Here is a 12,282-nt window from a genome sequence, read left to right as displayed (position 1 = left end):
GGGCAATTAACAAAAACTAGTGTCTAACAAATACTGGACTGGTAACTGGAACTGACCTTCGTGGGTTACTTCTAGTTACCGATTCCAGCCATTCCACGGTTCGTTATTTAGATTGTTTAAACAACAACTACATATGGTACTAGTTTCTCCATTACTTTAAAAAGAGAAAAATTTGGAAGCTCTACCTACAGTATTTATTAGTTTTTCGTAGTAGTGTTGAGATGAATAAGAAATCTGGAAATCTTACAAAAACATAGTCCACAGATTTACTACAAAAATGTCCAAAATTATAAACCATGGAAAAGCTGGAATCGGTAACTAGAATTGACCTCCTGTATAGGTCAGTTGTAGTAATCGATTCCATCCATTCGATGATTCATTAATTAGATCGTTTTCCCAGCAAGCGTGTGTGCTAAAATGTAGCCTAATATGATTTTTGCATTTTTAATTTCTAACTGAACTACAGAAAAAGTTACTGATAGTGGAATCTGTAGCTCTTGGTCATAAATTAAGGATAATTGCAGAATGTGGTGCCACACAACGTGGCACTACACAAAACTGGCGCTAATAGCATAGACACATAGGGAACACACAAGACACAGATCTGTAAGTCCACATTATTGGTGATAAGTTGAGAAAACCGTCCAGAAACACAGTGCTACAAAAAGCCACTTTTTCCTCAACATTTACCCCGACATCAATATGGGATTTGATCACCATGCACACGTGCACAGGCCACCGTTGGCATACTCTGGATCATGTGGTCCAGCAGTTACTCGGGTATAGCCTCCCATTCTTGCACCAGTGCCTTTACGAGCTCCTGAAGTGTCTTAGGGGTTTGAAGACGTGCAGCGGTACGTCGACCGAGAGCATCCCAGACGTGATCGATGGGGTTTAGGTCTGGAGAACAGGCAGGCCACTCCATTCGCCTGATATCTTCTGTTTCAAGGTACCCCTCCACGATGGCAGCTCGGTGGGGCCGTGCGTTATCATCCTGCAGTAGGAAGGTGGGACCCACTGCCCCCCTGAAAAGGCGGACATACTGGCGCAAAATGACATCCCGATACGCCTGACTTGTTACAGTTCCTCAAGACTTGCAGGGGTGTACGTGCACCGATCATAATCCCACCTCACCCCATCAAACCACGACATCCATACAGGTCCTTTTCAAGGACATTAAGGGGATGGTATCTGGTTCTTGGTTCACGCCAGATGAAAACCCGGCGGGTCGTCCGTGAACATAACTTGGGACCACTGTTCCAATGGCCATGCACTGTGTTCTTGAAACCAGGCTTTACGGGCTCTCCTGTGACCAGGGCTTAGTGGAATACACCTTGCAGGTCTCGGGGCGAATAAACGATGTCTTTTCAGTCGTCTGTAGACTGTGTGTTTGGAGACAACTGTTCCAGTGGCTGCGGTAACGTCCCGAGCAAGGCTACCTGGAGTACTCCGTGGCCGTCTGCGGGCACTGATGGTGAGATATCAGTCTTCTTGTGGTGTTGTACACTGTGGACGTCGCGCATTGTAGCGCCTAGACACGTTTCGTATCTGCTGGAATCGTTGCCATAATCTTGAGATCACACTTTGTGGAACACGGAGGGCCGGTGCTACGACCTTCTGTGTTTGACCAGCCTCAAGTCGCCCTCATAACGGCATCAATATGTGTTCTTTGAGCCATTTTCAACACACAGTCACCATTAGCACGTCTGCACACTTACTCGCTGAACCGTACTCTGACATGAACCAACACACCTCTGCGCATGTGGACTGCTGCCAGCGTCACCGTGCGACGACCGCAGGTCAAATGCACCGCATGGTCATACCCCGAGGTAATTTAAGCCAGCAAGCCGCCCACCAGAGCGTTGTTTCACCATGTATCAGCATTATCCTTAAGTTATGAGCGTGAGTATATATAGAAGGTCGGTTCTAGTTACCGATTCCAATTTTTTTATGGACTGCAGTAGTTTTAGAGAGCAGTTACAAACGTAAAAATAGTATCATGTTTCAGTATATACAACTGCAAAAATAATTTACATATGAATAATGGAGCGGTTGGAATCTGTTAATGGAATTTACATACATTAGTTAATTCTAGTTATCGATTCCAGCATTCTTTATTTTTTGTAGACATTCGTTTGTCTTGTCCTGGCTTTTTTTTTTTTTTTTAGAATTTAGTGTGTCGGTTTCTCAACATTTTATGCTACTCTTTCGTATTTATTGTCATTCATATTTCTCATTTTCCTGATACGTTTTAGTTTCTCCTGCTCAAGACCCCCACTTCCCTGCGCTTCTCTCGTTAGATTCAATAATTAATATACAATTAAAGCTATTTTATAACAGTATGACTTCACCAGGCGCTTTACTGTAATGCAATTTCAAGGTTCCCTGCTTTTCTAGTAGCATAAATTACGAGAATACTTCTTACCAGGAATGGAAATTTGTTTCTAATTGTTGTTCTTAATTATTTTCGTTGCCTTCAGTTCGTTTCGATATAACTGAATACTAAGTAAATACGTGTGTGATTTTTATTGTAATTTTATCATATACTACATTCGTTTGTTTACGAGTATGGTCTGTTGGTTTCACAGATTGCCTATACGTACGTGCCGTCTTTGCCTTACGTATGTCGTCATTGTTCAATGCCGACGAGTGGAATCGGACACTAGAATTTATCCTATGTTTGTAAACATTTCACACATGCAGTACATGGTGTGATCAAAGATGAATATACTCGTAGTGCTTCAGATATAATTATTAAACACTTGATATATGCAGGAAACAATTGACATGTGCAGGAAATAACTTTAGAGTAGGGCTTTAAAATTACTGAAATAGCTGTGGCTTGCGAAATCTGTTTGTTCATTTAACATAGATTCTGGTATTTTGATTTTGTGGCGGTTTATCTCCAGTTGTTCTAACAGATTTAGGGGCTTACCTTTGGCTTCATTATGTAGTTCTACCAGATTGGTTTCTAGATTGTTGAGAACATGTTTCGTTTCCAACCTGTGTTGTGCAATGGCTGATATTTCGAAGTGGTTGAGCCTGAAAGAATTTACGTGTTCTTGAAAACGGGTTTTGAATTTACTTCCTGTTTTCACTACATAGAAGCCAGGACAACTGGGGTATGGTACTTTGTACAATCCACTGTTATTGTATGTTTGCGTATTTGATTTTATGTTATGGACGAGTAAGCTTCATAACTTATTGTTAGTTGAAAATGAACTGTTTGAATTTTTTTTTTAAATGTTAGCAATTTCTTTGTGATATGGGGTCCAGATATGAGATATTGGTGAATATTTTCTCTTCTTTCACAGTATGGCCATTCGATATCTTGCCTTTGTGTATTTGTCTGTCTAAATTGTCAGTTGTTTTGGCTGTGTAGCCAATGTTTATGGCGATGCTCTTTATTGTGTCTGTCTCATTCTTGTGGGTGTTTTATTCTAAATCAAGACAGTGTACTCTGTGTAGCATGAACCTAAATGCACTGGGATGGCATGGTGAGTTGTCCAGTGTTATGTCTGTGTATGCGCATTTTCTGTGTGTGCTGAACGAATGTTTCTGTTGGTGGTTGGTGATATTAATATCCAGGAAATTTATGCTTTTGTTGTCCTCATGTTCTATTGTGAATTTTATGTTTTTGTGGAAAGAATTGAATACTGCTAGTAGTTCTTCGAACTCGTCTTTTGTTCCATCAAATAGCAGCAAGGTATCATCAACATATCTCCAGTAATATACACTACTGGCCATTAAAATTGATACACCACGAAGATGACGTGCTACAGACGTGAAATTTATCCGACAGGAAAAAATGCTGTGATATGCAAATGATTAGCTTTTCAGAGCATTCACACAAGGTTGGCGTCGGTGGCGAAACCTACAACATGCCGACATGAGAAAAGTTTCCAACCGATTTCTCATACACAAACAGCAGTTGATCGGCGTTGCCTGGTGAAACGTTGTTGTGATGCCTCGTGTAAGGAGGAGAAATTTATATGACAATGTATCATCGTTCTGTCCTAACAAAGATTAAAACTGAAATTTCACTCAACGATACCTTTCAGTATACTGGAAGTAGGCATACTGTTTTTATCCGCTAGGAAATGACAATCGGCGTGTGCGCTGCAGGGTGAAAAATTCATTCTGGAAACACTGGGATTAGCTTCAGTGCTGTTGTATACGAAATGGGATGTGTAACATATGATCATGCGTCTCTACACATAAACTTTCAGTATTTGTTCGAACACACGGAATATCGTTACGAATGTGACTTTACTTTCACCTGCAGTAGTTACCTAAGCTACATCTAGATAATAACAAGTAATCAATTTTATTATTTGAATTGCGGCATATTAAAGAGCTACAAAACATAATGCCAGGAACATGATAGAAATTGATAAAGCGAATGTTGCCTTCGTAATTGAGGAAGTGTTCATGTTCTCGTACAGAAGTACTCGAGTACGAGGGGATTATTGAATAGTATTAATAATGAAATGGCCCAAAAATCTCTGGCAGAATCCTGAATGTGAATGATCTCTCCACGATGTTTGTAAACATGATGGACGTAAGTCTAATTAATTTCCATTTGCTATAGACCGAATAGTGGTACTGAAGAAATGATAACTGCTCACTGTACAATTGTGAGTCATATGGTTTAGCGGAAAAGCTTTGACATATCACTTTGGGATGTGCTACTCTCAAAGAACAATCATATGACAAGACTTCAAAATTGGAACGGGTCCTTCCAAATGCCATTAAGGGCACAAGGTGCAGCCAACTGCAGATGGTGACTCACGTCGCTTTGAATCGAAATAGATTCTCTCTGTCAGGTTGCCCTCCATGGGGTGGGTGCACGCAACGACTGTGGTTATATTGGGTTAGATAGAGCAGCAATCAGTCGCAGAATTAAGTTGCTTTAATATGACATTTATAGTCACAACGCAGATCAGATTTCGACCTGGTTCAGGTCATTATCAATGCAGTGCGGAATTGTAGCAGTTGTTCGTGCTCAAGTGAATGCTTACACAGTTCAACCTTTAACGTTTTTATTCTGGCAGTGTATTTTATATGCACTTCGATGTCGGATGCAATACTGGAACGCTCGCCTGTTGGTGTCACAGGACAATGCAAACATGACAGCAGTGGTATGATGTAAAAATTAGGACTACATCAATATAGTTTGACTCGGAAACTCAAAGTCAAAGTACAAAATAATAAGGAGTAGTTAATTACGACACTCTACATGCTGTAAAGTGTACGCAATTCATAATATGTTTTGTCGAATGTATTATTCTATAGCTTGACTGAGCTCCAAGATATCGCCTTGAAGAAACTAAAACGAAACATCTTGTCTGGATTTACTGATTACACATCCGCAACAGGCAAGAGATTCTGCGCAATGACTAACTGAGCGACCTTCCTACTGGGCTGTTCTCAAACTTCGCCTGTCTTATCTTTCAGTATAGTTATCACGTAACTAAGACTATCAACAACAACACCATACTGACTTTGTTTCAGGGAACGACTACCTGTAGCTCTTGCTATGCGAAGAACCCCTAAATTTGAACTTTCGAATTCTCGTCTTTGTTCTGGCGCTATCATCATCAGTTCATGGATGCTATTGGTGGCTGTTTATAGACGTACGAATGCGAACAATAGTTTTAATTTCTGTATATAGCAGATTGCCAGATTTCCGCAAGTTCTCGAACATTGGTTCAATTTCTAAATCCAGATACATACGCCGCAAACTGATGTGAGCGCACTGCAGGGGGGGGGGGGGGGGGGTGTTTAGCATTGTCTAATCGCATATGGAGTGCGGGAAGAATGCCTCTGTGCATGCAATGATTACAATCTTGTCATCACCACCCCTAAAGGAACGATATGTACGAGGCTTGAGAATATCTGTATATTATTCACTCAATGCTGGTTCTTGAAATATTAAAGTGGGCTTTCGCAGTACGATTTGCGTCCGACTTGAAGAGTCTACCAGTTCAGATTCCCCACAGTTTCCGTGACGCTTTCCCGTGAATCAAACAAATCTGAGACCATTCCTGGCGCCATTCTTTGTATACGTTGATAGTATTTGGTATGTGTGGTACACACGTAAGCAATAGTCTAAGATGGGATTCACAATATATTTGTACGTACTTTTCACTGTAGAGTATGTTGTTACAGTATCTTGCCAATGAATTGAAGTCCGCGGCCAGCCTATGTAATCATTCCATTTCATATCCCCTCGAATCATTAACCCCAGGTATTTGTCTCGGTTGAGTGACTCTGTGAATTGCAGTAGTAGGATGCAACTTTTTTTTTTAGTTTAGTGAAATGCATAACCCGACATAAGTCGCCAATCTTTGTACCACTTAGAATACTTTTCAACATGTGATTGAGTATTATACAGCCTTCTTGAAACAGTGTGTGATTACAGGTAACTGCATCATCAGCAAAAAAAGTGATAGGTTATTGCTAAGATATTAATATGGAACATGAAGAGAAAGAGTCTCGACACATTTTTCTTTTGCACGCCTGAACTTGTTACGTTTTACCTCTAGTGGTTCTGGTGAATCCATGAGAAGTATATGTACTGAGACTTCTTAAAGCAGTTATTTTGTTCTGAGTAACCGTGCACGAAGTGACTCTCATTAGCGGAGCACGGAGCCAATTAATGTCAGCTACTCTTGCACCGGCGTCGCGCGGAGTGGCCGCTTCGTTTGAGGCGTCATGTCACGGACTGCGCGGCCCCTCCCGCCGGAGATTCGAGTCCTCCTTTTGGCAGGGGTGTGTGAGTTGTTCTTAGCATAAGTATTCTGTAAGTCTAGGGACGGATGACCTAAGCAGTTTGCTCCCTTAGGAGCTCACACACATTTGAACATGCAGCGACGGACAGTACCTGTTGCTCAGTTCCGTTGACGAAGGCAAACCGGCAACCCTCAAGTGGCTCCACGTCTTTCATTTCATCGCACGTGAGGCTGCCGATGTCAATCTCCTTGTATCGGATCTCGCCGGCTGCTGAAGCTGGTAAGATGATCAACGCGAGCGCCAGAGGCGGGACCCACGTGGCAGCCATGGCCGGCGTCGCGCAGCTGCTGCGACACTGCAGCCACAGCGCCTGCTGTCCGGAACGTGGTCTGCGAAGCGCCTCCCCACCTCCGTGTTTGGTGAGCGAGGTCGTGCTCTCCCCTCCGCTGCCCGTCAACGACGTCGCTCGTACTTACGTAGCGACGGGGACAGCTGTGAGGCCTACAGAACTAGTTACACGGAACTGCACCTCACAAGAAGTCTCTGTCGATCCGTACGTTTGGCGCGTAGGTGCCGATCCAGAGTTCGGTTCTGGAATGCGTGTGTGTGTGTGTGTGTGTGTGTGTGTGTGTGTGTGTGTGCGCACACAGGTGTGGAGAGAGGGAGAGGAGGAAGACATGGTTCACTGCTGCCTCTGTCTCCCCTCCTCCCAAGACTTGCCGTCACACTCACTTTTATAATAATACTAATTTCTTTAGACCGGAGAATAATACGCTGCTTTAGAATAACGTCCAGGTTACCGCAATAACGAAAAATTAGCCTTTGAAAAGCATACAGCCGAAAATTTGAGAGCTGTATGTGTCATGCAATTAATTTGAAAATAGTAAGGGCAAAAAACTTTCACAACTTTGATAATGTCAGAATTTACACGATATAAAATCGAACTTAACAGCATTTCACCGAGCACTACTCCTGTGAACAGACGCCAAGAAAATCTGACTATACGAGCGTGTAAATGAGGAGGATGCTTAAATAAGTTCATTTACGATGTTAGGCCCTGTCCATACGAAGCTCTAAAAACAGTGATGCGGCCTGGTAACCAAGATCATTTTATTCAAACTCACGCCTGCCGTGTAGTTATATGAAGGGAATGCTGTGCGCTTACCTTTCTGAAATGTTGCTGGTCATGTCGCAGGCCCATCCACGTAGACAGGCTTTCAGGCAAGCAAATTAGAAGTATACTGTGTCAAATGTAGATATTATGTTAAAGAAATCCGTGCCATTTTTGAGATAGTTTTCATGTTTATTTTCCAAAATCGAGTAGTGAAATTTCGAAACTAGTTTATGTAATAACTTTAATCTGTGAGATAATTTTTGAGGAGGTGTGGGAGGCTAGGTAATTTCTCCGATGACCAGTTGGATTCGCGTTCATTGGTGGGAACTATAAAGGAAGCGGCAAGGAAGAATCTGAAAGCATTTGTACTACAAACGGATGTTAAAATTCAATAATACAAACATGGTGTATGAAAAAATTTCAGAACTTTAGGGATTTATCCCCGACATCAAAACATTGCAAAAAATTCTCCCTCTTTAGGGAGATTTGAATGCATTTACTATTTATAGTACAAAAATGAAACATTTACAAATACGTTTATACATATGAAACTGTTTATTATTCATGGTTAAAAAGTGATACATTCACCAAAAATATTTACATTTTAAAAACTTGCTTGAAGTGACGAACTCTTGCTTCCATGTATCCTCTGAACCAGTATTACAAACTTTGATGATCGTTGTGAAAAATTAATGCTTTGTTGCGTATTCAGGCGAATGGGGTTTGGATATGCTCCCTCACGTCGACTATGAATACGGGAGTTGTACACATCAGACCGGCATGGCTGCTTGGCCGGCTGGTAACCACGGCGGGAGACGCCACAGCAGCTGCTTCAGGCCGACTAATACACAGGCTTCCGACACACCATTCACGAGTCAGTTAGTGGTACCACATGTATCCTCTGCCAAACACAATCTGGTGGCTTGTGGGGTATTGATGTAGATCTACTTGTAGACTCGGTGCAGCATCGGGGCTGACTGCAGTCGGAGCGGTTACACTCCTTCGGCCAGCCGCTGTGCTCTCGTCTGTGTGGCCAGTTTTATTCCTAGAGAGATCAACCAGTGGACCTCGAGCATGCTTTTATTGTGGTCTCTTCCGCTTCCGCCGTTTCCACGAGAGGAGGCTCGTATCTGCTTGCTGTTTCTCGGTCCCTCCGCCGTCGGTACACCTGGGCGCCGACGCCGAGCGGAAAGGCTACTCTTCTGCCTGTACGAAAGCCACGCTGGAGAGTCGTCGCGGCCATAAGAGTATTGCAACATGCGCATCGCCACAGTTTGCACAGTTAGGTATGTGCGGCGTTGGTAGTGGCAGTTTAGTTCGCGCATATTTCAGGGAAGTAGCAGCTGCAGACTGCCAGTGTAATGCGCCACCATCGTGCGTAGAGGTACATCATCAAGTACATCTACATGTACATGAATACTTCGAAATTCACGCCTAAGTAATTGGAACAGAGTTCATCGAAAAATTTTCACACTGTGTCTCTACAGTTCCACTCTCTAACTCTTTCCGTACAACTTCATTCTCTTATTTTATTACAATGTTTATTTCTCTCTATGTAAGTGATTGTGTCTATGAAATATTTGCACTTTCGGAAGAGAACGTTCTGGATTGAAATTTCGTGACAAGCTCTTGCCGCAACGACAAACGCCTTTGCCACTCCAGTTCGCGTATCAAGTCCGTGACACTCTCTCCACTATTTCGCGATTATACTAGTACGAAACAAGCTGCCCTTCTCTGAACGTTCTCCATTTCCTTCGTCAATTCTGTCTGCTACGGAAACCACACCGCACAGCAAAACTCCAGCAGAGGAAGGACGAGCGTAGTGTAAGCAGACTCTTTAGTCCACCTGTTGCATTTTCTAAATGTTTTAACAATAAAACGCAGTCTTTCGTTTGCCTTTTCAACAACATTATCTGTGAGATTGCTCCAATTGAAGTTGCTCGTAATTGTAGTTCCTAGCTACTGAACTGACATCTTTAGATTTAAGGATTACTTTTAGTACTCATGTTGATGAATTCACACTATTCATTATTTAGTGTTAATTGTCGCTTTTAAAACCATACAGATATCTTGTCTAAGCCATTTTGCAATTGTTTTTGATATTTTGGTAACTTTACGAGACTGAAAACGACCTAAGACGTCTTTGTTATTGTCTCCTAAATCGTTTATACACTTTAGGAACAGCCGAGGCCTGATATATTTCCTCTGGGAACGCCAGATGACTTTCCGTCAATTACTACGTTTTTGGCCGGAAATGACGAATTCAGTAGCACCGCTGAGATGATTCTCCATGCTCATGCAATTTGATTAGAAGCTGCTTGTGACGAACGCTCTCAAAAGACGTTTGGAAACATCAATATGGAATCACTTCTGAACCAAATAAACCAAGTCATTCATGAGAAACCGTATGTGTTTTTCCAGTAAGACCTTCTAAAAAGAAGAGAGATGATGATGAATGATTACATTCCGCACTTGGAAACTGGATCTGTGTTGATATCTGTCCTATCGCACTTCATCGGGGTTTCATAAGCTCGGACGTAAATGTTACTATCATATGGAAAGCCAGCCTTATCAGTGTTATGAACTCCAGAACATGTGAAAGTGCCTAACTTCGCCTTGGAAGAAAATGATTCGTGGCTGAAAGTCTGCCTCATTTAACCCTTGCACCCGTTGAAGGTGATACGGGTACTGCAGATTTTCAGTCAGAATATTCCCTTCTTGTAATTCTCCTTGTGCTAATTGAAGGACTTTCATCCACAGTAGGAAGACACCGTTCTTCGAGCTCAGGCATGATCTACCACCGTCTGCAGTTCTCTTTCCAAATGAGCCTCTCGCAAACGCTGAGAGTCTACAAACGTTCTAACACAAGGTACTTCAGGATAACTTTCAGCCAGAAATTAACGTCCTGCGACCGCAATCCGATTTGCTAAGCTGTACATGTAGTGCATATTCGTCATTTCAGACACTGAAAACATCATTGTGACGTATTGCGTTGGAAGTTACTCTAAAACAAATGGCAATAAGAGAAAATAAAATAACGGCTATGTCTAACTGCAAACAATATTGCTAAGCTCCGTTCCGCTTCACACTACTAATGTAATACAGTACTATATCATGCACATACTTCTTCAAGCACCTGTGTATGCAAAGTATTTGACGTTGATAATTGTATCAGATTACTCTGAATGATCTCATGATGACAGTAAGCCAAAGCCAGTCATATTGTGAATTATACCGGCTGTCTCTTCTAAGACTCATCACAGGCATTTTCTCTTACGTTTTGGCAGATATTTGCAATTTCGTTTTTCTAATGTTTAGCTGGATTCGGCCCAAACATGTACTCTCTCATCACGTCTTTTATGCGACGCTCCTCGTCGAAAGGAAGTGTCAATTTGTTTCCCGCTAAAAACAAAATGATTCTTAAAGCCGTATTTTACGTGCTCACTCGATAGAATTGTTCTGCATTAGTCTAGGGAAATATTTTTTTCTATCGATATCTATTAAAAGGAACAGTAAAACTCTGAATAACAAATACTGCAGCACCGCCACGGCCCGCGCTCACCGCTGCCGCCGTGCATCACTCCTGCTCAGTCGCTACTGCAGTAATGGTTATTCTTGGAGTTTTACTGTCCCTGTTAACATATCTCGTTAAAACACATATCGCACTAGACTAATCTTGGACCACTCTATCCAATGGACACGTGAAACTCCGCTTTACAAATCGACGTATTACATTGACGCAGGGACTCGCATAAAAGATGTGATGATCGATGTTTATTTGCGCTTACTGCTGCTACGTATTATAAAAACAGAATTGCAAATAGCTGCCGAAACAACAGAGAAAATGCGTTTGTCGGCTATTACGAGAGAGAGAGAGAGAGAGAGAGAGAGAGAGAGAGAGAGAGAGAGAGCCAGCATAATTCACAGTATGGCCGGTTTCGGCTTACTGCCATCATCAGACCATTGACAAGTATCAACGTAAAAAGCTTTGCACATGCAAGTACATGAACATTTACCTGAGTGCCAGAGTAATTGGTATCGTGAAGCATAACAAAACCTGGCAGCATGCACGTTTTACTTCTGGCTGTCTGGCTCCAAATGAGCTGCTTTTCGCATCTCATGTGTCAGACTGCACATAGTTAGTTGTGACGTTACACGTAGGCGGCAGAGACGTCACTAATGGGTAATAAATGAACTATTTTCGCATCGAGCCAGATCCGACGTGACCTCCGCCTCAAGGCGGAGACAGTTATGTGGGGATTCCTCACTCCATAATGATGTCTTTGTGACTGAATACATCCTTTCTATGTGAGTTGTAGCCAAAGTCGGATTAAGTAAAATTCACCCTGGCGTGTGACTGCATCATTACATAAAATAGCTAATGACATTTCAGTTACTGCAACAGTCAGCCATCAATACTGTACCTCCTTCAG

At 42.2% G+C, this 12,282-nt stretch overlaps 1 protein-coding gene across 1 annotated transcript in view; it reads right to left on the bottom strand.

The window, feature by feature from the left end:
* Nucleotides 1-7,261, bottom strand: part of LOC126359091 (toll-like receptor 2 type-2) — a 138,292-nt gene extending 131,031 nt beyond the window's left edge. Inside the window, exon 1 of the mRNA XM_050007603.1 lies at nt 6,887-7,261. Coding sequence (XP_049863560.1) covers nt 6,887-7,063 — 177 coding nt within the window. The 5' untranslated portion in view covers nt 7,064-7,261. The remainder of the gene's footprint in view (nt 1-6,886) is intronic.
* Nucleotides 7,262-12,282: the final 5,021 nt, after the last annotated feature.

This window comes from Schistocerca gregaria, chromosome 1 (genome assembly GCF_023897955.1).
Source record: "Schistocerca gregaria isolate iqSchGreg1 chromosome 1, iqSchGreg1.2, whole genome shotgun sequence".
In the NCBI taxonomy this organism is placed as follows: domain Eukaryota; kingdom Metazoa; phylum Arthropoda; class Insecta; order Orthoptera; family Acrididae; genus Schistocerca; species Schistocerca gregaria.
This window is presented reverse-complemented; position numbering and strand designations above follow the sequence as displayed.